Source organism: Camelina sativa, chromosome 9, assembly GCF_030686135.1.
Source record: "Camelina sativa cultivar CO46 ecotype springtype chromosome 9, ASM3068613v1".
Classification (NCBI taxonomy): Eukaryota; Viridiplantae; Streptophyta; class Magnoliopsida; order Brassicales; family Brassicaceae; genus Camelina; species Camelina sativa.
The window spans coordinates 35,253,865-35,280,312 of NC_141888.1; the positions used below are offsets into that span (position 1 = coordinate 35,253,865).

The following is a 26,448-nucleotide window of genomic DNA, read 5'->3' on the forward strand; positions in this document are numbered from 1 at the left end:
ATTTACAGTTTTCTTTATAAGTTTATATCCATTACCTGATTTAATTAATCATATCTCTATTTAGCAAAATCACACGTTATTCAATTCAGTACTACATATCTTTTGGGACTGTTTAATTAGCATATACTTAAAATCTATATACCAACTTTTATAGCTTTTTTTATATAATGAGTTATGTTTTATAATTAGCTATTTTTAGATATGTTTAAATATTTATCATTTAATAAGTTTTTTTTTTTAAGTTGTTGTCTTTTTGCCTTTTGGGATCGTCTCGATATCTTGGCTGTACTCACGCTGTCTTTATAACTCTTTTCACTACCAAGTGCATTATAATCCCTTAAAGTCAAAACTGTTTCGAAATTAGAAACCTGTTGAAGAAAGAAATATGGTTGAAACTTGAAAACCTTGACAACAATGTGAATTTAATATTTTTTCAAAGCTTTTTCGTTGACAAAAAGAATAATAATTCAATAAGTTGCATGCGATCAACAAACGATTCTGAATACAGTAGATGATAATAACCTTGTCATCAACACACAAAAAAAAATCATAATTAAACTGATTTGCATAATTTCTTTATTTGGTATTATGTTTTCATTATTGGATGATATACTGTATTAGATATAGAAACGTATCATGGATTTATTAGAGATTATAAATGCTTATAACTTGAAGTAAATATAAATCTATTGATGAAGTGAAGATAGTGTAATGAATTTGTATATCATTCAACAATTCTCTTGTTATTGATGAGATAATCATTTAGGAAAATAAAAGTTTATTTAAATTGTTTATTATTATCACTTTCGTCTTTAATTTTACCATATTCATGTGTGCCTATATTTTATTCCTAAAATATTTACATTAGTCTGAAAAAAGGAAGCAATTAAATAGATAGTCTTAAATTAAAAGCATTGATATAAATTTCCCATCTTACCACATTTAATTTTGGGACCTTGAATAAAGTGATTCTTCCACAGTTCACATACAGTCTCTGCCTTCGTTTGCTCCATATGGCTCTATCCCAAATTTAATTATCATATGGACCGATTCATTACTTTATTTATTGTCTTAAGAAATTAATTTCAAATGCATCTTCAACAAATTTTCATAATTAATACTTACACATAGTACATACACGTGTGTAATTATATATACAGTTGGGCCAGTTTGGTAAGCCAAATGTATGAATTTTATTACTTGATGATTTTTACATCGATGGTAGTTTTACTTTTCTGCATTACAGATTTTACAAATTTTTGTTTTGTTTTCAATTTACTTCGATTCAAGGTAGACATTCTTAATCCTCTTGAGCGGAGTTAGCACCCAAGAACCTCTGCTTCAAAATGTAACAGATGTAGAGACAAACCACGACTGACCAGAACAAGTTCCGAACCGATGAAGCTCCTTGGTTCTGTTGTTGTCCGTACGCAATCTTCATCTTCTCTAGCTTCTGTTTCTCTCCCGAAGTTTCTAAAACTTTCTTCATCCTCTCTGATGCTTCAGCTGCAAGCAACCCTTCTCTTACTTCTCTTGCCCCGACCTTTACATCTTGTGGTTCTTGACCATCTTTACTTTTCTGTTTCGTCTTTTCAGTTTCTGTGACTTCCTTCTGCTTACTTCCTGCTCCAAGAGATGATGGTTTTTTGGGAAGGAGGTTACGGAGTGAAGCCAGTCTCAAAGGCAGAGGTTTATCTTCCGGGATTGTCACTTTCTTGGTCTACAAGAAACAATAGCAATGTAAAGGTTAGTTTTGTTAGCTATCATCAATAGTAATCTTCATATCAAAGACTCACCAATTGTTTGAACTGGAGATTGTAGAGCATGTCAATGTATCTCTGCTTCGCTTTCTTTTGATCTTCGTTCACCTGTCTCCAAAATCCATAAATGCTTCCCATTTTAAGCAGCTTCTCTGCATAAATCTTCCATGTGTAACTGCACAGACGATACCAAATCCACAAATCAGCAATGTAATTTGATAACTGATGAGATTTGTGTTTCAGGATTATCTTTACTTACCACTCATAGATGCGTTTAAGACCACCCTTAGATATACTATCCCAGTACAAAGCATCTGTACGGCATTTGCTGAAGAAATCTCCAATTTTCTTAACAGAGTCATCACCATTGTTGGGATCAATGTGGAAACCAGAGACACCATCAACGATTATCTCTGCTGGTCCACCTTGGTTTGTGGCGAATGTTGGGAGTCCACAGTTCATGGCTTCGATAACAGTTAAGCCAAAAGCTTCATACAAAGCAGGTTGAACAAAGACTCCTTTTGTATCAGCAATGCATCTGTAGAGCTCACTGTTTCTGTATCTATCGGTTTGAGCAGCGATCCATCTGAATTTTCCCTTGAGCTTGTACTTTTCAATTAGATCATGCATTTTCTTGATCTCAGCTTTTTCTTCTCTGTCATTAGATTTCGACATGTCAAAGAACCCAGCAACGACTACAAGGTTAGCCATCTCTCGAAGTCTCTTGTCTTTGCCATACCACTCAACCAAACCAGTTATGTTTTTCACTGTGTCGAGTCTCGCCATTGAGAAGATGATCGGTCTCTCTCTTACCGCAAGATATCCCCTGTTTCCACACAGGCAGAATTAGTAAGTCATATGGTGTCCGACTGTTGAGTGTTGACTAATTCAATTGCAATGAGACTAGACTACTTACATGTGTTCGGCATTGTCTTTCTCATTGTAAAGCAATTCTTGTATAGAAGGATGAAACTTGGTAAATCTTTTTTGCTTCTCTGTGTAAGGGAAGTATACAGATTGATCCGCACCAGGAGCAGCAATGTTAAACTTTGGATCAAACACATCAATGCCAGAGACAACTCTACATAAACCAGGCATTGTGAAGGAAGTGTGACTCTCATACTGTCCTGGCCTGTCCTTGCTGCAAATCAAAATACGCTACTTTAGTTTTACGAGTTTGAATCTTATATGTATATGTTAATGCAAAATAAGACGAACCTCCCAGCGATTTCTTGATATGTGCTGGTAATGATGAAGTCAGTGACATTCATTGCGATTAAATCAGCAGTGAACTGGCATGAGAAATGGTATTTAGGATCTAGTTCCTTCCACTTCGCATCTGAATCTTCATACTTTGTCTTCTCCAACGCATGAGCAATCGTTCCCTGAGTGACACCAAGTTTGGTGGCCATTAGAGATGCAACCAAGTTCCCATCTGTGTAGTTTCCGATGATGAGGTCAGGCTTGCAGTCAAGGCGTTGAAGAATCTTGCTCGTTGCGTCCTGTAAATACGAACAATTTTTCAAGAGTTTTATTAGTTTGCTTTAGTCATTGAGAAAATATGAGAATCTTGTAAAGAAAGATGATTAGCATACCTGAGTAAATCTCTCCAGGTAAGGGTAGATATCGAATCGAGAAACCCATTGACGGAGGATTCCTTTATCTGTAACAAAAGGAACCCTGAGAATATGAGAATGCTTGGTTCCTTCAATGGTTTCTAGTTCTTGATCACACTTTGTTCCTCTTGCTGCAGGTATTAACCGTGTCACCACAAGAATCTGAGGCTTGAATCCGAGGCCTTGCTGATTAATTCGAATGAGCAGCTCTTCTTCCAAAGCTCTTACTTGATCCAAAATGTAAACAACCTATATATATGATCATAATACACCAAGAGTTTATATAACCATAAAGTTTCTTTTTGTTATTTAGATATCAAATTTGCAGGTAGTATAAAACTGAAGATTTGTTTTTGCAGTGACCTGGCCTCCGGTATCTGGTAATCCGAGCACGTCTTGCTGACCAAAATATCCGTGGACAGAGAATATTACAACGTTGAACACTGTGGGAAGTCTGCTAAAGAGCAAATCTAGCTTCACATTGTCTGGTGCTTCAAGAACTTCTGAGAGCATCAACATTGTTTCTTTCACTCTCTCTGCTGTATCTCCCCAACCTTTCTCGAATCCCATCTCCTTCAACCTATGAAAGTAACTTCTCAGTTAGATCCTTGTTCCGGTTCCTCATGGGAGATAGAGAAACCCGATATGTACATATCTAGTTTTGAGCAGTTTTTTACCTGTGTGCAAAAGTTTCATAAGGCGTGTGTTTTGGGTAAGTGGAGACTACAATGACGGCAAGCATCAGAGATTTCTGGAGCTTTGCAACCGTGTTGAGATCGTCATTTATCATGAGATTCTGCAGAGACAAAGCATTGTTAATGAGCTATAAGACTTTTCAAGAAGATAAATGTAAATGGAAACAAAGAAAATGATTCAATCATTACCTCTCCGTGATGGTTAAGGTGAAGCAAGTAGTTCAACAAAGGTTCTAGTCTATCGGATTTGCCTCCAAGCTTAGAAGATATAAACTTAGAGATGTAATCAGCTCCCTTTCCAATTGAAGAAGAAAGACTTAGCCGAGGAGTGGTGAAATCAATGGCTCCGAAGTCTATCTCCAATGCATTTTCATCTTTAGACCTATAAAACGTTTCATAAACGATTACACGAGATGATCAATATTGCTCTGGCTATTGCCAAAACGCCATTATATATGTAGATTGTTTACTAACCATGATTCATCGAAAACAGATTCCTTGAGCTTTAAGTAATCCGTAGCTGTGATTTCATCCACTGTTAAATCTCCAGAGTTGACCTTAACATATTCCCAGAAACCAGGATTTGGCCTTGCAGCTAATGCAACAAATGGTGGAACCACTGCTGCCTCCTGCGTTGTTAAAACAGAGAAAATGAGACCGTGATTTCGCATAAACACGCAACTAAACCATTGCAAAATGACAATGAAGATGATCATTACCTGAGTACAAGTGAGAATGTAACCAAACAGCCCCTCCAGGATCTTACTGCGTTCACGGCTATCTTCGACACATTTCTCTATCTCATTCATCAGATCCTCACGCTTCATAAGCTTCTTTCCTCCTCCAACAAAGCTACAACATTTTTTCCACACACAAACATATAACTAAGAAATCCAAATAGCATCAAAATGTAGCAAAAGAGTGTGATCTTGAAAGTTCAATAAAAAACCTGGCAAAACATCTCTTCATATGGTACCGGCTTTGTTTTAATGCATCAGGCATTTTATCAGCGATTGAATCCGATCTCTGAAGCATAGCTGGAGATGAAGACGACATGTTTTTTCTTTTCTTTTTTTTTACAGAAACAACCAAAAGATTCAAACTCTCCTCAAGATTATTGAATGATTGAGAGATGAAGTAGTTTGATGAAACAGGGGTTTAATCACAATGTATATATATAGATACCTTAAGGTAATAAAAAATAAATATGCTGTGAAGGGGACAGGAGTAGAAAGAAGGAGAAGGATGGGGGAGAAGATTATTCGTTAGAAATAAAAGTTGGAAAAGCTAAGTGTGCAAGTAAACAAAAAGGAATATGCATGATTTTTCATTTGTCGACGCAAACAAAATCAGATTTTGTACCTTTTGCTTTTCTTGGGAGTTCATGTGAAACATAACATAAAAGGTATGGGAGGCAAAAAGAATCCTCCTTTTTTGCTCCATTGATGGATGCTTTACTTAAGCTGTGGTCCCTGTGGTCTGTGGACAAAGATCCATATCACCATTATAATAATATACGTATATTCTTTAATATGTAGTTTTAATTTTAATTAAATGATTTGACCATCCTGATAAGTAGTGTAAAATTCTTCTAAACATTTATCATAATCATTCTTATTCTAACTAGCTTAAGATAGTGTTTTGCAGTTCAAAAAAGTATATCATAATCACTGTCCTAACGTTTAAATCTACATTTTAGGAGGTCGAGACTATAATCTTTTTACTGATCAGCAAGAAAATTTAACAGTTTCTAGTTTAAATGCAGTCCAAACATGTTTACTATGAAGCATTTGTTGGGATTTTTGAGTTTATTATATATACGTACCGGGATTCAACAAACCGGGCGAGAAATATACCTGAAACCGGACCGAGAATCAGTTAGTAGCTACCTAAACCGGGTTATTCGCGTACCGAATTTTAAACCGGTTAAGCCTCTTTCGTTTTTGTAGTTCCTCGGAGATGTTCACTGGACTCACTCAACGACGTGTCTCCGGTGAGCAGAAGCAAGACGACGGTATTTATAGCTATGGAGATCGAAGAGATAGAGACAGCGAAGAATCGATGCAAATCGGTTATAAGAACAATAGAGAAGCTTCCAAAATCAACAGCCATCATCACTGCTTCGTGCCGTCGCACTCTCCTTAAGCTCGCTTCCTCCGAGCTCTCCTTCCTCTCGTCTCTCTCTTCCTCCTATCCTTCTCTACAGCCTCCTCTCAGGTTCTCTGATTTCGATCATCTCTTTCTTTTCATCACTCTCTGATTCTGACTTTTGATTTCTTTTTCATCCGCAGTGTTAACATTGGCCACATTGAGTCAGTTGTACGGATTTTGCAGCTTCCGTCTATCACCGGCGTTTCGCGTGTTTGCAAACCGATTCCTCTTCCGACTGGTGGCGTTCATGTTGATGTCGTATGTACTCTCGGAAAAGTTCCTGTATGGATCATCGTCTCAGATAGAAACCCTAGGTATATCTCATGGATCGGAGACCGCCATGGAAGCAAAGGATTAAAGTCGAGAATCGAACAGATTCTCGCCGCTGCTAATTCCACAGCCACGCTTAAACCTTCTTCTGTGATTCTCTTCTTCGCCAATGGTCTGTCTTCTTCAATTTACGAGAAATTGAAAGACGAATTTGGAGCTGTGTGTTTTGATTTCGATGTTGGCTCGGATTTAGATTGCGAGGAAACGGTGGAAGGAGAATGGGTTAACGTTGTGAGAACTAGGTCATATAAAGAAGCAGTTTCTGTTGAGATCAAGCTCATTGATCAATGTGATTCACCACCCTTTACTGAACCTGAAGTTGTAGTTCAAGCAGAGGTCGCAGAGCTAAGCCAAAAAGAAGAAGATGCTTTCTCTTCTGTTATCTCCTCCATGAGATTGCTTGGTGAAGACTGCTTTATTAATTTCGACACTACAGCTCTTGTTGCTTTTGTTTCTGGAATCAGCAACGGTTGTGCAGAGAGAATCGTGGATATGCCTGAGATCGAGTTAGAGGAAAAGTTTAAGGGAAATACCGTTTTTGTGATTGCTCAGGTACCCCCAGTAAAAGATATAGTCACCATTGTCTATTAACAAAATATGAACTTTTGTGAAATTGATGATATTTATATGCAGGCGAGATCTGAAATTGAGAGCCCTGTTCTAGTCAAAATGGGAACTGTATTGTCAGGGAAGCGAGGGATTGTATGCGAGAGTGTTCTTTCAGAGTTCAAGGAGTTAGTATCCATGTACGCTGGACCCAATGAGAAACGCAGAGCTGAGCAGTTGTTGAAGAGCCTAATGTAATGCTCACATTATATGCTCTGTATCAACAGAGGATCTCAAAGTTCAATACTTTTCTTTTTTACTCATTATGATTGTGATTGAATGATGGATTGTGAGTGGTGGTGACAGGGTGGTGAATGACAATCCCACAGAGCGTGTGAAGAGCCTCCCAACGACGAGGAAGTTAGCAATGAAGAACAAGACTGTGTTTGGGACAGGTGATAGATGGGGAGCTCCAACTTTGACTGCAAACATGGCGTTTGTGAGAGCTGTGGCTCAGTCAGGCATGTCTCTCTCCACTATCGACCATAGCCCTCGAGCTCTCACTGGTGATTAGTCTAGTTCAAGTTCTACCTATTCTGTAATTTTGTAAGTTCTGAAGACCAAACCTTATACTACGTAAAACAAAACAAAAAGCTGAACCTACCAGTTTGCTTTGTCTGGTGTAGATTGTGTCCAAGCAGTAATAATGAATATGGAGCAGAAAGAATCGAATTTTATTGCACTAAACAGACAAAATTACAACAACATACAGAGAAGAACACAGACAACAATTTCCCATATTTTTCTGGAAACTAAGCCAAATACAATTTGGTAGTTTTTTTTCACACCCAGAGAGCTTATATATTATTGACATTTGGAGAATCACTAGTGTAGTTATAGAGCTTTACCATTTGTGTTTCTATGGCGGCCATTGGCTTTGTAACTCTATAAGGTGATATGCATATTCTATTCACTGATCTATCTTTGGTTGCCATTGATGCGATTTGATGTGTTTTTAGTCCGTAGATTGTCTTCAGACCATGACGCATCGACAGAAGGAAGTTGGTACTCATCCGGTTTCAATGCCAAGGCAAAATCAGGAAGCGTTGGTGCTTTCTCCATGATCCTATAATTTGGCGTAAATGGACAACAAAAGGTTGAGCTTAAAATAGCATAGCAAAAGAAGAGAGAAAACTGGACAAAGCTTTAAATTGAAACTCACTTTTCATAAGAGTATAGATCACGATTTATCCTGACTTTACTTGAAGTTTCTTTCGGTATTTTCTCTGATAGATATTTCATTGTTCCGAAAAGTGGAGGAGTCCTGAAGAAATGTGGATAGATATTAATGACTGATGGATAAAGAGATAAAGTTAATCCATTGACAAAGGCACAGAAGACGGATTACCTTGACATGGGTGAAGAGGTGTTAAATGCCTCACTTGCTTTCTTACTTTCTTTGAAACACTCATCTGCAGCCTGTAAAGCAGCAACCGCCATGCCATGAGATTTTTCTGTGTTTCCTTCATCAAGAATCAAACCGTGGTAGTAGTAAGCTGCAGCCTGGTATTACAAATACACAGAGATACCAAATGTCTTAGTGAAAACAGAAGACGAAGATCGAAGCATTATACAGATAACAGAGTTTCTCACTCATCTATGTGAAAATATCCAATGATCTGAGAAAGAGAGAGAAAGACGTCCAAACAGTACCTTAGCTTCAACATACTTCCACTTAACAAAGAGCCTATGCTTTTCGCCCCACCCATTTGCTAATGGAAGATTCATCAAGTTATCTTGTGCCTAATCAATGTCCATCAATAAGTGTTAGAGAGTCTGTCAATTCTTCCAGGAGCCTCAGAAAAGAGGAAAATAGTTACTAGCTCAAGAAAGGTCACTACTTTCTTGTTGTTTTTTTTTTTTTTTCAGCATGTAAACGAGCAGTAGAGTATAAAGTTAGAAGCCACTTTTAAAGATATTTCTGATACAACTTATTACGCAATTTTAGTACCATTTTCCTCCTCAAACATAAGTGATCAGCAGGCGGCACAAGTTAGTGACACTTTTATGATGGTGAAATATCCACTTTCTACTTTTTGCTCTTTCGCTTTGTTTTTGGCTTTTTTAGCCTATTAATCTAAAGTGGATGATACACACTACTCCCATTAAAACAACTCATCTTTCTAGCGTTTCAATTCATTATACTAATAAAGTGATAACCAAAAAAGCTATACAAGATGACAAATTTGATAAGGTAAAGGATCACCTGCTGCCAATATTTCACCATTTCACATGAAAGTCTTCGTTTCACTGCAAGAGTGGCTTTTGCACTATCAATTGCCATCCCGAGTTGGATATCAACACCCTAAATCAGAAAAATCAAACCTTTAACAAAGGACTGCAAATGTCTGCCTATTAAAATACTTTAACAGTACCTATCTACATAGCTACTTCGAACCTAGGCTGAGTTTCTAGTTAGTTGAACATGACGTTGATATTCACAAATAAACTAGGAAATGGTCCGAAATACATGTAGCAAAGATAATATATCCTAACAAAAAGTGGTTCTACCTGGCCTAATGCTTGCAAGCAAAGAGCCCGTAAAGCTCCTTCTGCCAGGTCAACTGGTAAGCTTCTCCTGTAGAAAAGGCAAAGTGAAACAACCGTCGTGTCAGCAGATCGATCAGAATTATTAACATTTGAAATTTACAACTGGTTGACAGTAAAAACTATGTCATATATGAACCTTAGCTCGGCTGAAAACTGAGGGAAAACATGCTTAACCGCACAGTCAAGGTATCCGGCTGCCTTTAAGAAAATATCAATTGAAGCTCGCCTGTTTTCTATAGAAAATGAAAAAAAAAAAAGCATATCATAAACCTGAGGGACCATACCATTATAGTTAAGTATTTAACAATGAGAAAGAAGATATCTTAGAAGACAAGCATATCACAAGCAATTTGCAGGTTTTACCTTCCGATACTTTTGGATGATAACCATCACTGGAACCTCTGGGAAGAAGCAGTAAATTGGCTTGTGACATTTGTAGCATTGCCATTAGATGCAAAACCGACAATATTTCATACCAAACGTTTGACATAGCTGTTTCCTGGTAGATGCAAATAATATTGTCATATACTCCACAACCTTCAACGTAAAAAACTAAAGTTTCTAGTGAAGAAACGAAAAAAACAGCACAGTTAAAGATAAACTGCTTTGATCACCACACCTCTTCCTCATCCTCCTGATTAACCCAATTAAACGGTACTTTGAATTGTAGATGGCTACCTGAACATAAAACGAACGCATGTCAGACTATCAGCAACCAAATCTATCTCGTTTCTGTAGCATAGAAATAGTATATTACCATCTTTAGTTAATCCTAAGAGAACAGGCAGATAATCTTCCAAAGCTTGATGGAGATCTGCGAGTGTTGAACCTCCTGCAAGAAACCATTCCGTTAGAGTTAGAAGGTAGAAAGCAGGGCAAAGAGGAAAAAAAAAGAAACAAACAAGATACTCTTTCATACCATGTTGTGTCTTCCTCCTAGTTCTTGTTATCGTTGGCCCTTCTTGATTAGCCATCACAACTATTCGTGTTCTTAAAGCTGTCAAGCGTTCCACTAGAGTCTTGGGCAATTGATCACCCAGTGACTGAGAAAACTCCACGTGCTTGGGTATCCTTAAACCAGGTACATAAACTGAAACGTCCCCGATGCTCGTTGGCTTTCTTCTGTTTCCACCAGTGTCCTTCGGCCTTGATGCAAAGCATCCCATTTCTAGAGCTTTAACGAATCTACAATCCCAACATATGAAAACACAAACAGAGATTATGCTTGAGTCGAACTTTTAACATCTTTTCTAGAAACTGACCAAATTTGATCTCTAAATGAGATGATCATTCAAGCTAGAAGGTGGCACAAAGAGACGAAATTAATTAATGTTCCAACCAAAAACTTTCTCTGTCGTCCACTAAAATTCATAAGATAAAAGTTAAACTAGCTCACGAGCTATCTGCCATACTATAATCTTCATAATTCTACGTGACTACAACTCTCCAAGATTTTTGAAAACTAATCTACTTTTAGAACAAATGTCCAAACAGAAACAAACAAGCAAATGACACCATTAGATAGACGTGGTTTTCAAAAACCGAAAACAAGCAAGAGTTTTGATTTTCTCACCTACCTTACTGACGTTTATCAGATTTATTGGCTAAAAGGACATATAACTCAAGTGATTGCTGCAAGAAGCAAAAGAGAGAGAGAGAGAGAGAGAGAGAGACTTAATCAGCTTAAAGCATGAAACTTTAAATGTTCTATTCACGATTACTCTACTATAAACGAGATCCGGAGATATAGCCCAAAAACATATATTAGAAAACGATGATTTTTTCAACTTGACATGGAAAAAAAGTGAAGGTTTTGAGTGAAGGGTCATCAAAGATAATGCTAAAACTGTAATGAAAGGTGTCAGATTGCATATAGAAAGATGTCAAAGAAAAATCGTTAACTGATTTAAACAAAAACTTGAATCCATGACAAAACAAAACCCTTAAGCAACATTTTTAAACGAGAGTCTATCCAAAATTGAGTTTTCTAAGACTCGAATTGACTACTGAGAAGCAAACTAGAAACCTCAAAAACCCTAACTTGAGGGGGGAAAGGGTATATGGATCCGAGAATATTTGAATTTGCCAAAAAAAAAAAAATCGAAACTTTACCATAAAAAAAGAATGCTTCTGCTTGTTTCCAATTGCGAAATGGGAACGAGAGAGAAAGATAAAGAGAGAGAGAGATGGTGTTTGATTCGAAAACCGCAATGGTATAAATCGTTGGTTCAAGCGTTAGAAAATTAAAGAGGATGAAGCTGGTCTGGCTGAGAGAGGAGAGGAGAGCAGAGGATGAAGAAAGAAAGAGTTGGAAAAGGGCACAAATTACTTTTTTTTATTATGGAAAGCAAAATTAATGCTCTTTCGACTTTTCGAGCTGCCTCTCTCTCCCCTACCCGGTACGGTCCTCTCATCAAAATGGTTGAATAAAGTGGTCTAATTGAATATGAAGACCTAATTATATAATTTTAACCCAAAAAAATTACTGCTAAATATTGGAATTTCATGTTGAAAATAACCGTACGTCAATGTTTTACTTCGAAAACATATTTACAGAATGTTTTTTTTACTTCCTTGATAAAAATATTTTCATGGATTTTTTTTTTCTGTTTCCCCTATGTTATGTATAAAACATTTATTAATTACAAAAACACTATAAGGTATAAGAAAATGATTTTAAGTTGTATAAAATAAATGTGTATGGAGGATGTTGATGATATATGTCCACCATTATCAATACTTATCCTACACCACAACAAACAACATGCATACGCATGGATATGGTTGGTTTTCCACAATTCTAAATTATTTTAAATCGGAAGACTTAGCTCCTTCGCACCATCCTCTCTCTTAATCATACAAAAAAACTTTTTCTTATTAATATTAAAAAAATATATATGCAACAATACTTGTATATATATGTAGGAATTAAGTGCCTCGTACGTTAAGCTTTGTTTTTATGTTATAAACATGGGTACGTGTATTGGAAATAAATACTATCAAGTTGGGAGTATTTATACTAAGTACATTCGCCTTGGGACAGAATAAATATATGTGTTTACATCATGACAATGATCAAAACGACCGTCCCTTTCTAAAATATCATTGAATCTTTAGATCTTTTTGATTACAAATCACACAAAAATTATAAGCCAGTCACCAAAGACAAAAAGATCCACCGGCCTATGCATAAGTATCATCATCCCACGTCCACAATTGTAGCTCAAATCAAATTGTAACACACACAAGAAAACAACAATAGTTCCTTTTTTTGGGTATTATTAGTGACGTCTCCATGCAGTACACGTGGCGGTTGTGTTAATCAAAGTGACGTTGCTATGTTATGGGGCGGGGTCGACGCAAGAAGAGGATATTTATAGAAACCAGTTGAAGGTAGACACGTGTTGGTGAGGTTCATGAATCGGTTTCTGTTAGGAGAGATCACGATTCACGGTTGTCTTTCACCGCCCCAACGGTTGGTCTTTAAGCAAAAATCATTACAAAATTATGGCGGTTGGTGACGACACGTGTCTTCAATCATTCTGTTACTTACTGTTGGTTCGATGTTACCTACGGACTACGGCTAAAGCCCTCTCTAAAGCTACTTTTTATATGTTCGTTTCGTCTACGACTTGGTTTCCTTTTTTTAGAAACCGTCTTTATATTTTCATGTTTTTCTTCTTCATATATATAACCAACAAAAACACCCTATAAAGTAATTGATTTTAGTAAAAGTAAATCGAGATATTGAGTTGGTATATCTAATTTCGTTTAGAAAAGGTACGTACGTAACTACGTATTCAAAGTAAAACCGTATCTAGCATAAATTGGAATGATGCATATATACCACTATTCGTCAGTTTTGGTTTGATGTTTTTTTTTTCTCCATTTAATAGTTAGGTAGTTTGGATCCAATAAACTTGCCATGTTAACTGCAGTGGGTAAGTAAAATTCAAACTTCATCATGGTCATTGTTTTTTTTTTTCATAGTTTGACTATTCGTTGTAACACTAAATGTCATTTAAACATTTGTCCCATATTGATCCTAGCTAGGTTTTATCTAACCATATATGAAGAAATCATGTGACAAGGAAAGAAAAGAAAATTGTATAACTTATAACGGTACTTTTAAATTTAGAACCAGTAATCGGATTCTTTTCAACGTTCTACACATTTTTGTTATGATTCTCCTTAATGTGCATAATAATCTTGCAAAAACTCCGCCTTACCGGATGACGATGAAGTGTGTTTAATCGTTAGATCAATCTCCAATTATATTTTTCCTTTTTAGTTTGATAAATAAATAACGGTTTCTGACCAAAAGTGAGAAGTAAAGTAATGGGGAAGGCATTAAAACCAAAACCATAGAGATGCAATGATTCACAACGAAAATCTCAAAAGTCAATACTACGCTAACGGCCACTTGACCAATAATATGAAACGAACAAAAGAAAAAAAACATAACGTGTTGCTGTAGTCTGTATGTCATGATCAATACTGATTCTTCTCTGGCGCTACTTGTTGCACTTGCCATTTAAGTTTCAACAAACACGTGAAATAACTATAAGATGTTACGTACGTTGTTATATATGTACCGTTACACTTATGCTATATAATTTATAGAGTATGTAATAATGATTTTTGTATACAATCTGTAAATATTTGCTTAGTATGATGTAACAACATATTGTAGTTCTAATTGGACATAAGGAAAATATTTAAAGACCAATCGGTTGAGATTAATTTAATAAAACCATATGCGTGTATAAAATACCCTGATATTAGTATTACTATGTTTCATGTGATGCATCAACGAAACAGAATGTTGCAAACACAAAGAGTCTTCATCTTCTGCTGTTTGCTAATTGTCTTCTCATCTCATTACCTTGTCTCCGCTCTCCAAACCTTCCAGAAGACTCCGCTGCCACCTCAAATCACCGGACCCAAAGCTTTCACATTCGATTCTCAGGGTGGAGGACCTTATACCGGAGTCTCCGGAGGTAAGATCCTGAAATATCAAGGACCAACACTTGGCTTTACAGAGTTTTGTAGAAACTAGGTTTTCACAATGAATTTGTTTTAAGGGGGAAACAAATTCAGTAAAGTAATCTCTCTAGAAAGTAGATATAAACTTTGAAATTAGAAGAAAGGGAATAGATCTCGAAGAAACTAGGGTTTTTATTGCTAAGAACAAGAAGAAAACTCAATAATTGTATTCAATTGAGGATGCCTTACAATGGAGAAGTCTCTCCTTATTTATACATGTACATAGATTACATAATATACTAACTTTCCTTATCAGACGAAGTAGAATATGGTAAACTGCCTTATTGCTTGAGTCGGCCGCCGTGCCGAAGTAGAGGTCGGTTTCTTCCTCTCCAAGACTACACTTCATCCGAATTGACTTCAAATGACCTAATCGGTTCCTTAACCGGATTTTCAGTTAAATAGTCAAATTATCTTTCTGGTTTAGTTCGGTATGTCGGGGGTGCTGAATCCCGCACCAACAAGTTTGCTTATATTTCACCAATCGCGTATGTTTTTTTTTCTATTCAGTATTTTATATAAAAACGCATACACATATTGCTAGTAATAATAACTCAATTGTTCTAATTCACAGGAACAAGTCACTATGTGAGAAAGCAGTTGAGACTTTTCTTGGTAACATTTGTGGCAGACCGGTCGGTTTAGCTTTCAATGAGAAAACCGGAGATTTATACATAGCTGATGCATACTTGGGTTTGTATGTGGTTTCATACTGCGGTGGCCTAGCCAAACGCCTAGCCGATAGTGCAGCCGGTATTCCTTTCCGGTTCCTTGACGGTTTAGATGTAGATCCGGTGACTGGTAGGGTTTACTTCACATCTTTCAGCACAAGATTTGGCCCCAGGTTAATTGAAATTTTTAATGTGATTTGGTTTGGTCAATTTGTAAACCGGTGGGGATATAGAGACTAACTTTTGTTTTGTTGTCCAGTCAACTTGTCTTGGCGGTTGCTGTAAAAGATACGTCAGGGAGGCTCTTTAGGTACGATCCAAAGACTAAAACCATCACCGTTTTGTTAAGCGGTTTAAGTGGCTCCGCCGGATGTGCTGTGAGCTCCGATGGAGGGTTTGTTCTGGTGGGAGAGTTCTTGAGGAATAGGATCTCTTGAGGTATTGGTTCAAGGGTCCAAAAGCCAACACGTTTGAGATTTTCGTACCGTCGATACCGGGTCCGGACAACATATGGAGAACAGATGGTGGAGATTTCTGGGTCGCATCAAACTCGGTGAAGCTTATCGTGGTGCCCATGGAACCAACAGCTGTGAAAATCAGTTCCGACGGTGAGATTCTCCTGCATATGCCTCTCAGGAAATATTACGGAGATACTTTAGTCAGTGAAGTTAATGAATATAAAAACGTTGTTTACTTGGGAACTCTGACTCCAATCACTGAGCTTCCTATACCGCTTAAGATATCTGGTAGTGATGTAGAAGGTCTCGAAAGCTCAACAAGAGTTACCTGTATTTACCACAAGAAAGAGCAAAGTATCAAATATCATCTACTTTGTGCTTTTTTTTTGAGTTTTAAAGATTTGTTACGAAGATGAGTTCACTGAAGCAAAAGAGAGTTTTAGAGGCAAACCTTCCTATCAAGAGGAATATTAGCTTTCTGCTTAGCGATGGCTATAGCTCGGGACAGCCTACCGAGTGCATCTACTAGACCACGAGAATGAACATCCTTACCGGTCTAGACTCTGCCTGCCTTGTGCAAATTCTTCCATCTTTTCGACCTAGGAACAATGGTAAGAATGAAATTTTTAGCTTCGCTAAAACATAGGAATATAAGAGAGAAAGACTAAATTGGACCAAACAGAAAAAGACAGGCATCGATCTGGATAAGGCTGCTTTATCTCAAAAAGCTGGTATGCATGCTGTGCAGACTTCTTAAACAGTTCTGCTTCCTCTGGCCTGTAAACATCATTTTGTTGCTTTTATTGTGATTGAAAGGAACATATAGGCTTAGACGGTTAGACCTTGTTTATCGGCAGTCTCTTAGAGGGGTTCATATTGTTTTGGTGGAAAAAAATAATTCAGAACAAAAGAAAAATGCTAAGGGAGGTTGTTATATAGTATACTCATCTTTGCTCTAAGAGGCGCTACATGTCGTTTTTGTGTTGGCCAGAAAACAAATACACAAGAGAAATTTTTTTTGTTTTGGGAAGCTCGATTTTTATTTACTTTCGTCTCTCTCTCTCTCTTTCTCTGGCGATCACAATCCCGAAACGAGAAAAGATGGAATTTGAATGTGTTTGGAATCGAAGGAGAAGGTTCACTTCCTTTGTTTCGAAATTGTAAGGGTTACTTCGATTCACACTCTTCTTCTTCGTCTCCGTCTCTAGGTATGAAAAAATTGGGTTCCGATGTATTTTGATTCGATCTTTACTTTGGGATTTGAATTGGTTTTGTGCTTCCTTTCCTCTTTAGATTTCTTCAATAGGTTTCTTCGGCGTAATCTAATTAGGGATTTACATTATTTCCTCTCGAATTTTTCTTCTTGTATCGCTTCTGAATATGTTAATCTTTCGGGATTCATTGTTTTTATGATTTATGTTAATATGTATATGCGTTTGATATAATTATGGTGGGAAAATTTTGCAGCTTGACAATGCCTCGCTATGATGACCGCTATACAGAGCAATCCTCGTTGTTCTTCACCTTCAGCTTGGTTACTCCTATCTGTTGTCTGATTGACTCCACTATTTTTGATTCAACTGGGTTTCCTGTCACGTCCGTTACGTAGAAAGTGTCTTTCGCCTTACCCTTTCGAGTCGAGATCTCTGCTCTCACAATTGTTAAGCTGTTCTCTCGGAATGTCCTGGTTATGTCTGAGAGGAGACCAACTCGGTCTTCTGCTAATAACTCCAGCTCTAAACCCTGAAAGGATGCATAATCTGTTTTGAGTATATCAGAAAGAAAAAAAAAAAAGAGTACATCATCAATTGATGTGCAGTGATATGTTGCATATTTCTATTTGATTACCTCGGATGCTCTCCTCTCAATGGCTACTTCGAGACATTGTATGACACGTTCTTGCTCAGCTTCTGAGTTTATGGGAAGTCCATCTACATGACGGATGTAAAATTCCTGCAGCAATATTAAGTCAGATTGATTATTATCTGTTTTACCAGTTTGAACTTTATGTGTTGTGTTGCGTATAGGTGCAAGAGCTTTATGAGCATTCTGCAGAATATGAAGGGAAGCATGAACCGAAGAAACTAGAGGAGCTAGGGAATGTATTCTTGCTCATCAATCTCTTGGCTTATCCAATTGCATGATCTATGTGTGGAATTGGAAATGTATTCCGATGCAGTTGAAGTGCTTGCTATGGCAGAGGTTAGTTGCTGGGAATCAGTTTTTTTGTTCTATCAATAATGTGTACTAATTTTTGTTGCAGTCGACAGGAGAAAGAAGCAGAGAATGAGGGTGATGGTTCGAGGAGAGGGCTTTGGTTCCCTGCAAAGTCTCCACGAACAGGTACTCTCCTAGCTACAAAAATGAACCTATCTGTTGGATTTGATTAGAACAATTTTCTATGTAGCTTCATTGTTTTGCTTATGATTGTTGTTCTGATTTAGCTGCTCAGTTGGAAATCGTTGGCTTGTTACAAAAGTTTCGATATGTTTTTGTTCATTCTTTGTAGTGTACTGGTTTTATTTTGTTGCAGGTTTGGCTTGGTGTTGTAAGGACGTTAGTTGTCTCTTCTTTTTTGTTAGCTTCTCGTTGGTTCTTGTTCTTAATTATGATTTTTTCTTGTTCTCAAAAAGAGCTCTTGCACCGTTTGTGCGATGGCTTTCACAAGGCATGCATAGAGCAGCAGTACCACCACCTCGACCTCATAGACCTGCTGCGAGAGCTGATAATGATCCCGCAGCTGCTATGCCAATAAATGAAGATGCAGTTCCAGATATATTGCTTTCTATACCTCTCTGTCATGGGGTTAACTGAGGGCATCACGAAAACAACACATGCTGAACCAATTTGTTTCTATTTTTTTTGCTCAGAGGGACAAGAGAATCAAGCTGATAACGGGAAACGAGCAAATGAAAATGAAGATGTCGATGCAGAGAACCAAGGGAATCAATGGTGGAAATAGTGAAAGAGATTCAAATGATAGTTTTTGGCTTCATAACTTGCACTTCTATTGTAATATGTATTAATATTTGTATTAAGTTTTGTATGTTTGAAAATTAATTAAAATGCAATATTTTCTAATTTTATAAAATCTTAAATGTTTACACATTTATATCACTTCTATTCTATTTAAAAGTTTTAAATTTTAAAAACAATATTTTCAAGAATAAGAGATCCAAAATAAGAACCTACCAATAAATGAGAAAATTTTATCTAAGAGATCATGGATTCTTATATTCCAAACAGTACACAATTAATTCATAAAAAATTTAAGAACTCCCCTTACTACAACCCACCGATAAACATGCTCTTAGAGCCTAACTAGGTAACAAATCGTTGTTATAAACAGAGTGGAGATTGATTCATGGCTTGGTTATGGTTTTAAATTGATTTTGGTTCGGTTTTCGCTTTATTTTTTTTTTTAATTAGAGTTGCAATTCACACACTCAAAACAGTATTTGTTGTCAAGAGAAGATGGCCCGTTAACATTGAAAAGGCCCTCAATAGAAGAAAGCCCATTAAAAACTTCCACCTCTCTCTGCTCTCTCTTTCCGTTGCCGTCCCCTTCCTCTGGTTTCCTCTCTCAGTCTCTTTTGGCTGTAAACCTCGAAAATAATATATTTTCACTGAGTGATTGCTGAATGATGCGAAGGCTGGTCTCATCTCTTGTTCGTTCTAGATTCTACTCGCATCTTCCGACAAAACCACCACAAAGGTCCGCACTTTACTCTCATCTGTTGAGTTCTCGTCTAGATTCTATTCACATCGACAAAATCTCTTCTTTCTCGAGCCATCGATTCTGTTCCACGACTTTGTTACACCCAGAATTTGAAATTTCCCGTAGAGTAGAAGTTTCTCAAGATCAATCACTGGTTCCCTGCAATGAGAATGATATTAGAACAAAGGGTTCTACTTATGCGGTTGGAATCTTACACGAAGTTATAATGGCGAATTTGAATGCGTATGGTGATATGGAGAAAGCCCTTGATGAATCTGGTGTAGAGTTGACAACTCCTGTGGTTTGCAAGATCTTACAAAGGCTTCAATACGAGGAAAAGACGGCTTTGAGGTTCTTTACTTGGGCTGGTCATCAGGAACATTACTCACATGAGCCTATTGCTTATAATGAGATGATTGATATATTGTCTAGTACTAAGTACAAGAACAAGCAGTTTAGGATTGTGGTTGATATGTTTGATTACATGAAGAGAAACAACAAAACCGCTGTTCCTGCTGATGTTCTGTTGGAGATTCTTAGGAAGTATTGTGAGAGGTATTTGACTCATGTTCAGAAATTTGCCAAGAAGAAACGGATTAGAGTGAAGACGCAGCCTGAGATTAATGCTTTTAATATGCTTCTTGATGCTCTGTGTAAGTGTGGTTTGGTAAAGGAGAGTGTAGTTTTGCTTAGAAGGATGAGGCATAGAGTTATACCTGATGCGAATACATTCAATGTCTTGTTCTTTGGGTGGTGTAGAGTGAGAGACCCTAAAAAGGCGATGAAGCTGCTTGAAGAGATGATTCAAGCTGGTCATAAACCGGAGAATTTCACGTATTGTGCTGCCATTGATACTTTCTGCCAAGCTGGGATGGTGGATGATGCAGCTGATTTGTTCGATTTCATGATAACCAAAGGCTCTGCAGTCTCTGCTCCAACTGCAAGAACGTTTGCTTTAATGATTGTAGCGTTGGCAAAGAATGATAAAGTAGAAGAATCCTTTGAGCTAATTGGGCGTATGATAAGCACAGGTTGCCTTCCTGATGTGTCAACCTACAAGGACGTAATTGAAGGTATGTGTATGGCTGGAAAGGTTGAGGAAGCGTACAAGTTCTTGGATGAGATGAGCAATAAAGGTTACCCGCCTGATATTGTCACTTACAATTGCTTTCTTAGGGTATTGTGTGAGAATAGAAAGAGCGATGAAGCACTTAAACTGTATGGAAGAATGGTAGAATCACGTTGTGCTCCTAGCGTCCAGACATACAACATGCTGATATCTATGTATTTCGAAATGGATGATCCTGATGGAGCATTCAATACATGGAAAGAAATGGATGAAAGAGACTGTTTTCAAGACATTGAAACCTACTGTGTTATGATCAATGGGCTTTTCGACTGTCACAGAGCTAAGGAGGCGTGTTTTCTACTGGAAGAGGTTGTGAACAAAGGACTCAAACTGCCATATCGAGCGTTTGACTCTTTTCTGATGCATCTATCTACTGTTGGTAACCTCAAGGCAATCCATAAGCTTTCTGAACATATGAAGAAGTTTTACAATCATAGTATGGCTAGGCGTTTTGCACTCAGTGAGAAGAGAAAAAGTACAAACCTCAGAGGAAAGTAATGGGAACTGAAAACTGTTGGACCATCATACTAACAACAAAGAACCATTCTCAGTGGTGCGATCAAAATGATGTGATGATTCTGTTGTCTCGAAAGGAGCTCTTCGTGATTATGATCCCTGGTGAAATTTCATCCATCACAGTCCCCAATTCTGACCAAGAATCATGATCTCGAAAGCAAAGAGACCTATCCAGGTCTGTTGTTGTCTGATGGTTATATTGGTTTCTTTGGAAAAGGTCCCACCACGCACAGTATGTTCAACTTGTTCGTTTAAGTCAGTGTATTGACCATTGCGTATATAGAACGGAACTTTGTATGATCCATAGCAATGTGAGAGGTTTGTTTTCTTTATGGTTCATGACTATTCTGGTTTACCTTCTGTTTTTTTGCTCTTTGATACTCGAGTTTGATGTGAGATTCTTGAAACGTTCTGATACTTAAAAGAGTGTTGGCTTCATCGTTCAGCTAAGATAAACGAGGTTTCACCAGTTCTGGTAACGGGTTCAAGTCTCAAGAAAATATTGGTGAAGACTCAAGACATGACAGTTGGTCTGTCAGCATTTTGGTGAAGTAACCGTACAGTTGTGAAATGAAAACCGAACAGGTGTTATGTACCGGTTTAGTTGAATGAGTCATATTTTAGTTTAGTTATGATAGGTTCGAAACTGAAGATGTCTTCTCTCCTAACTACCAATAGAACAAATGAAGTTGGTTATGGTTTCTCCTTTCCCAACTAACTCTCTGTTTTATATTTTTTTCCTACTAAATTTTACCAGCAATTATTTGATTTTTGCTTAAAGAAAATAAAAAAACAAGTTGAACAAATGTTCGCATTAATCCCCACGGAACATACAATGCAACAGATTCGTGTTTAGTCCTGAAAGTACGATTACCTATAAAGTTCCGTTTTGGACAAGAGAAATACACACGACGTGCTTGGAGACCAAACATTTGACCATCTTTGCAATTTTTTTACGACTAAATGTTTGACCATATCATACTATTTTTTTATAAAATTGCTAATATATGTCATCAAATACGGAAATACCTTCTATTATATTTGCAGTTTATGAAAAAAAAAAAAAAATCCCCATTGTAAAACTGCTAAAAGAAAATATAGTTAGTCCATTTCTAGTTGAAGAATAATATATAACAGTATATTTATTCTCTTTTTTTTATTTTATCTTTTTTTTTTTATATAACTACTAGTGAGAAAACAATAATATTCGTCCCATGAGGCATGAGGCCTCATCTAGTCAGTTCGACCAAGTTAGTAGTTAAGCCTTTTGTGTTAAAAAGCAGAATTAACTTAGCTGAGAAAAGTTAGTTGTATTGTTCTCCAAGTTGGCCGATATATTCCGAATTAAGCTTAAGAGAAAACGTTGATTAGGTCTGAAAATGTTATCAAAACCTATCAATCAATATTTATATATGACCTGTCATTTAACCAGAAGTCCACAACATTGTTAGCAAACTCTCTCCTTTTCCTCATGTTTTATTTATTTTTTCGTCTTTTATTTCAAAATCGTCTTACGTGTTAATCAGAATCCCTTATTGTCTAACTAACAATGGCAATATACTGAATCCACATATAATGTGATAATAAATATCATATGAACAATCTAATTAATGCTTGTATTAATGTTTCAAAACATAACTTGACTATAATCATACGAAATTGTATCTTTATTTAATCATGAACGACTTGAATTGAAAATAACATTTGATGAAATAAATTTTTGTATTGATATTTATTATATGTAAATACGTAGGTTGGCCAAGATTACACAAAAACGTAGATGGGTATTGGTGGCTTGAAGTAGCGGGTGTAGGTTAGAACTTAGAAACAAACCTTAAATTAATTAATACAATACGAAGAGACGTTGAGAGGTTAACGAAATGCGAAGCCCACACCAAGCAATCTCTCTACCCTTATATTCCATAAATGTTATGAACCAATTATAATCTAAGTTAAATATACAAATAAAGAAACGAAAAAAAAGGATAGATTACTTAAAAGGAGGTGTTGTGTTGGTTAGGGAAGACGTTGGCATCAGTCGCCGGTAGACAAGAGAGGTCCGTCCAAACCCTCCCGACTATCTAACGGATTTTATTTATTTTATTTTTCTTCATATTATATATATATATATTATATGCTCTCTATAAATATTTGACTATATATATCTATATATATGTAGTGCAGGTGCTCTTCAGCTTTCTTCTTGTTCCCACATACCCATCTTCCCCAACCTTTCGCCAAGAAAAAAAACTTAGGGTTTAAATTTCGATATTTATATGTACATGAACGCACCAAAATATATGCGTACGGTATTGATGATATAGGATCTGTGTTTGTGTGGTTTTGTGGGTAGTATTCTCTTTGTTCTTGAATTGGATCGGTAAAGTTAGTTAAAAGAATAGTAAATAGCTAGATCGGCGTAAAGAAGAAAAGGATCATGTGCAGTCGAGGCCATTGGAGACCAGCGGAAGACGAGAAGCTGAAGGATCTGGTCGAACAATACGGTCCTCATAATTGGAACGCCATAGCCCTCAAGCTCCCTGGTCGATCAGGTAATTTAACAATATATTCTAGGGTTGGTCGGTCCATATATACAAAAACTAGGGTTTCATATTTATATACATACATATTAATTGTGTTGGTGTATGTGCAGGTAAGAGTTGTAGATTGAGATGGTTTAATCAATTGGATCCGAGGATAAACCGAAACCCTTTCACGGAAGAAGAAGAAGAAAGACTTTTAGCGGCTCACCGGATCCATGGGAACAGATGGTCGATCATCGCAAGGCTTTTCCCCGGAAGAACGGACAACGCGGTCAAGAACCATTGGCACGTCATCATGGCTCGACGCACACGCCAAACCTCCAAGCCTCGTCTTCTACCTTCGACGACGACTTCGTCTTCTTCTTTGATGGCGAGTGAACAAATCATGATGAATTCTGGTGGTTATCATAATAACAATAGCTCCGGTGATCGGAAGAGAATACTCGGAGACGTTATCAGTTACCCTTACCAATTCTCTCATATCAATCATCTTCAGTTCCTTAAGGAGTTTTTCACTGGAAAGATTGCTTTAAATACCAAAGGTAAAGTACTCAAAAACTGATGGAGAAGGATCCATTTTCGATAAAAGTGTTTTGCATGTTCATTTCCATAAAAATATTAATGTTCCAAAATTTTGCAAAGGAGTTTAGCAGAATTTTTTTTTATTGCGTATAATCAAAATTTATGACAAAAATTCGTGTTTTATAGTCATATCATTTTCGTTATTACCTTAAAAAATCTCTATATAGCTCTTTAAATATCGACAGTCGCAATCCACAAAGCTTATAATTTTGATCTTCTTTTTGTCAGATGCGATGGCAGCAAACCAGACTAAACCTTTGGAGTTCTACAATTTTCTACAAGTAAACACGGATTCAAACAAGAGCGAGGTTATTGATCAAGATTCAGATCAAAGCAACCCCAATGACGCTGACAACAAAAACGAAAGTGGTGTTCCCTTCTTCGATTTTTTGTCTGTTGGAAACTCTGCCTCCTAGGATTAGCTTCTTCGCACAACACCGTACATTTCTAGCTTGACTATACTCAGTCCGTATAAGTACGAGACTAGAGATCTTTAGCATGTATGTTTGATGTGTAACATTAGTGAGCATTTGTCTGAGAAAAATGCGAGAAAAGAGAGACCTAATATGTTAATGTACAAATCAGTATGTTGGAATATATTTGTTTATTTCTCTTGTATATATAATTCTATAATTAGATCGATAACATGTGAGCATATAAACTGGTGACCATAAACTACTCGATCGTACTAATCTTGTATGGCGGCGTTGTTAGTTTAGAAGAAAGAAACGGTTTTGTGGTAAACTCAAGAGAACAAAAGAGATGTCGTGTAGTAGCAAAGAAATAGATGCATTCACATCTGCGGACTAATCAAATATATATCGCTTACGGTCAATATCATGCACGAATGAAACTCTTATATCTATATATATAAAGTTAACTTTGTTCACTCCTGGTGCTGCCACATCAGCCACTTCTTCTTAAATTTTGTGAGTTTTACAGATTTTAATAAGTCTTTTAAACAATCATACAAATGATAAACTGACCAACTAAATTTCATCCAAAATCTGTAGGTTCAACAATATTTCATTCAAAGTCTCTAGACCCATCACTATTTTTAAATCCTATGAATTCAATTTTTTTTTTTAAAATAAATTTAAAATATTCATTTAGTGCATATTTATGTTAATTATAATTAATCGAAAGTTTAAATAAAAAAATAATTATGTAAAATAAACTAGATGTTAAAATAAGAAAACAATACTAAATTTTTTTATTAGTGGTAATAATATAGTTAAAATTTTCTATTAAACTGATCATAATTTAAAATTTCAAATATCAAAACGAGGCAATCTAAGCAACACTTTCAAATAATCAAGAAAACACAACTAGAAATTAATTAAAAATTTTTGGCATCAATTCACAAATCCATCACAAAAGACAAAGACACAAAGAGATGAACAGCCATTTAATAAACTAAAAAGATTCAAATATATGAATGCCACAATCAGATAACCGTAACAAAAAAATTATATGAAAAAAAAAACCGAGAAAACAAAAAACAACCCAGACTTTATAAAATTACAGCAAGATAAACAAGAAAATTAATTTTCCCTAAAGCACAACTCACATCGAATCGAAAAAATCACTCACAGGACAAACGGAAAAAAAATTACAACCAAGAACACAAAACAACTCACAACTTAATTAGGAAACCTAAAGAAGCCAACAAATTTTCATATAAACAAATTTGCAGCCCAATTGACATTCACCTTTAACGAAATCAACAGGGGATAACCAAATATCCCCAACAGAGTAAAGCGAGCAAGGAATCAACCAAATACGTAAACCCCCCAAAAAAATAAAAATAAGAGAAAACGATTATAACAGGAATGACTGAAAAAACTATTACAAGCATCAAAGATATAAGTTAAATACTCAAACAGACCTCTAGATCAGAAAATTGCTCTTCTCCTATCCGTTCACGAGGACATCAGATTTTGAAAAAGAACAAATCAATTTCAACTCAATAACATACAAATAATGGCCTAATAAACCCACAAATTATAAGTCTTACAGAGAAATTGAGCCCGAATGAAACAAACAAAAATAGTCCAGAAAAGAGGAATGTAAATTA

At 36.5% G+C, this 26,448-nt stretch overlaps 4 protein-coding genes, 1 long non-coding RNA gene and 3 pseudogenes across 12 annotated transcripts; 4 read left to right on the forward strand and 4 right to left on the reverse strand.

Moving 5' to 3' along the window:
• Positions 1-1,169: 1,169 nt before the first annotated feature.
• On the reverse strand, positions 1,170-7,061 carry LOC104712951 (sucrose synthase 6). Of its 2 annotated transcripts, none has more exons than XM_010429959.3 (14): positions 5,928-7,061; positions 5,434-5,550; positions 5,021-5,139; positions 4,791-4,923; positions 4,546-4,700; positions 4,261-4,453; positions 4,054-4,172; positions 3,740-3,956; positions 3,356-3,625; positions 2,979-3,262; positions 2,677-2,901; positions 2,020-2,586; positions 1,797-1,935; positions 1,170-1,720 (listed from the first exon to the last, which is right to left on the reverse strand). In XM_010429959.3, the coding sequence occupies exons 2-14, from the start codon at positions 5,512-5,514 to the stop codon at positions 1,301-1,303; spliced, it is 2,922 nt and encodes a 973-aa protein (XP_010428261.3). In that variant the 5' UTR covers positions 5,515-5,550; positions 5,928-7,061; the 3' UTR covers positions 1,170-1,300. The 2 variants fall into 2 exon arrangements, with proteins under 2 accessions (XP_010428261.3, XP_087320497.1); XM_087464371.1 differs by having other exon boundaries at positions 5,897-7,044.
• On the forward strand, positions 6,017-7,845 carry LOC104712953 (uncharacterized). 2 transcript variants are annotated; one of them, XM_010429964.3, is made up of 5 exons: positions 6,098-6,288; positions 6,363-7,104; positions 7,186-7,352; positions 7,465-7,704; positions 7,785-7,845. In XM_010429964.3, the coding sequence occupies exons 1-4, from the start codon at positions 6,098-6,100 to the stop codon at positions 7,670-7,672; spliced, it is 1,308 nt and encodes a 435-aa protein (XP_010428266.2). In that variant the 3' UTR covers positions 7,673-7,704; positions 7,785-7,845. The 2 variants fall into 2 exon arrangements, with proteins under 2 accessions (XP_010428265.2, XP_010428266.2); XM_010429963.3 differs by having other exon boundaries at positions 6,017-6,288; positions 7,465-7,845.
• Positions 7,812-12,688, reverse strand: LOC104712952 (uncharacterized). Of its 3 annotated transcripts, none has more exons than XM_010429962.3 (13): positions 11,821-12,688; positions 11,286-11,340; positions 10,628-10,893; positions 10,466-10,540; positions 10,328-10,386; positions 10,072-10,207; positions 9,845-9,941; positions 9,670-9,736; positions 9,365-9,463; positions 8,812-8,901; positions 8,507-8,661; positions 8,321-8,422; positions 7,812-8,224 (listed from the first exon to the last, which is right to left on the reverse strand). In XM_010429962.3, the coding sequence occupies exons 3-13, from the start codon at positions 10,872-10,874 to the stop codon at positions 8,077-8,079; spliced, it is 1,275 nt and encodes a 424-aa protein (XP_010428264.2). In that variant the 5' UTR covers positions 10,875-10,893; positions 11,286-11,340; positions 11,821-12,688; the 3' UTR covers positions 7,812-8,076. The 3 variants fall into 3 exon arrangements, with proteins under 3 accessions (XP_010428264.2, XP_010428263.2, XP_010428262.2); XM_010429961.3 differs by having other exon boundaries at positions 11,282-11,340; XM_010429960.3 differs by lacking the exon at positions 11,286-11,340 and having other exon boundaries at positions 11,821-12,141.
• A 1,837-nt stretch (positions 12,689-14,525) lies between these two features.
• Positions 14,526-16,131, forward strand: LOC104715833 (protein STRICTOSIDINE SYNTHASE-LIKE 12-like; annotated as a pseudogene).
• Positions 16,132-16,662, reverse strand: LOC147939183 (uncharacterized). The gene is made up of 3 exons (XR_015567287.1): positions 16,574-16,662; positions 16,335-16,482; positions 16,132-16,211 (listed from the first exon to the last, which is right to left on the reverse strand). It is a non-coding gene; the product is annotated as an uncharacterized LOC147939183 (long non-coding RNA).
• Positions 16,663-17,373: 711 nt separating this feature from the next.
• LOC147939184 (ACT domain-containing protein ACR6 pseudogene) lies at positions 17,374-17,986 on the reverse strand (annotated as a pseudogene). The gene is made up of 2 exons (XR_015566284.1): positions 17,732-17,986; positions 17,374-17,626 (listed from the first exon to the last, which is right to left on the reverse strand). The product of XR_015566284.1 is annotated as an ACT domain-containing protein ACR6 pseudogene (transcript).
• Positions 17,987-19,346: 1,360 nt separating this feature from the next.
• LOC147939185 (pentatricopeptide repeat-containing protein At1g73400, mitochondrial pseudogene) lies at positions 19,347-21,964 on the forward strand (annotated as a pseudogene). Its single transcript, XR_015565209.1, has one exon. The product of XR_015565209.1 is annotated as a pentatricopeptide repeat-containing protein At1g73400, mitochondrial pseudogene (transcript).
• Positions 21,965-23,109: 1,145 nt separating this feature from the next.
• Positions 23,110-24,989, forward strand: LOC104712955 (transcription factor MYB54-like). 2 transcript variants are annotated; one of them, XM_087464156.1, is made up of 4 exons: positions 23,110-23,303; positions 23,426-23,798; positions 23,900-24,331; positions 24,600-24,989. In XM_087464156.1, the coding sequence occupies exons 2-4, from the start codon at positions 23,684-23,686 to the stop codon at positions 24,785-24,787; spliced, it is 735 nt and encodes a 244-aa protein (XP_087320282.1). In that variant the 5' UTR covers positions 23,110-23,303; positions 23,426-23,683; the 3' UTR covers positions 24,788-24,989. The 2 variants fall into 2 exon arrangements, with proteins under 2 accessions (XP_087320282.1, XP_019084990.1); XM_019229445.2 differs by having other exon boundaries at positions 23,218-23,303; positions 23,431-23,798.
• Positions 24,990-26,448: the final 1,459 nt, after the last annotated feature.

What these genes read in the sequence shown, in the direction of transcription:
- LOC104712951 (XM_010429959.3), bottom strand. Translation starts at nt 5,514, where the DNA reads ATGGAGCAAAAAAGGAGGATTCTTTTTGCCTCCCATACCTTTTATGTT. An exon ending in ACCTTAACCATCACGGAGAG is followed by an intron (nt 4,173 to 4,260) that starts GTAATGATTGAA and finishes TTGTCTCTGCAG; the next exon opens with AATCTCATGATAAATGACGA. An exon ending in TATGAAACTTTTGCACACAG is followed by an intron (nt 3,957 to 4,053) that starts GTAAAAAACTGC and finishes TTACTTTCATAG; the next exon opens with GTTGAAGGAGATGGGATTCG.
- LOC104712953 (XM_010429963.3), top strand. Translation starts at nt 6,098, where the DNA reads ATGGAGATCGAAGAGATAGAGACAGCGAAGAATCGATGCAAATCGGTT. An exon ending in TCTCTACAGCCTCCTCTCAG is followed by an intron (nt 6,289 to 6,362) that starts GTTCTCTGATTT and finishes TTTCATCCGCAG; the next exon opens with TGTTAACATTGGCCACATTG. An exon ending in CCGTTTTTGTGATTGCTCAG is followed by an intron (nt 7,105 to 7,185) that starts GTACCCCCAGTA and finishes ATTTATATGCAG; the next exon opens with GCGAGATCTGAAATTGAGAG.
- LOC104712952 (XM_010429962.3), bottom strand. Translation starts at nt 10,874, where the DNA reads ATGGGATGCTTTGCATCAAGGCCGAAGGACACTGGTGGAAACAGAAGA. An exon ending in TAGGAGGAAGACACAACATG is followed by an intron (nt 10,541 to 10,627) that starts GTATGAAAGAGT and finishes GGTTTCTTGCAG; the next exon opens with GAGGTTCAACACTCGCAGAT. An exon ending in GCTTGCAAGCATTAGGCCAG is followed by an intron (nt 9,464 to 9,669) that starts GTAGAACCACTT and finishes TTTCTGATTTAG; the next exon opens with GGTGTTGATATCCAACTCGG.
- LOC104712955 (XM_087464156.1), top strand. Translation starts at nt 23,684, where the DNA reads ATGTGCAGTCGAGGCCATTGGAGACCAGCGGAAGACGAGAAGCTGAAG. An exon ending in CAAGCTCCCTGGTCGATCAG is followed by an intron (nt 23,799 to 23,899) that starts GTAATTTAACAA and finishes GTGTATGTGCAG; the next exon opens with GTAAGAGTTGTAGATTGAGA. An exon ending in GATTGCTTTAAATACCAAAG is followed by an intron (nt 24,332 to 24,599) that starts GTAAAGTACTCA and finishes TCTTTTTGTCAG; the next exon opens with ATGCGATGGCAGCAAACCAG.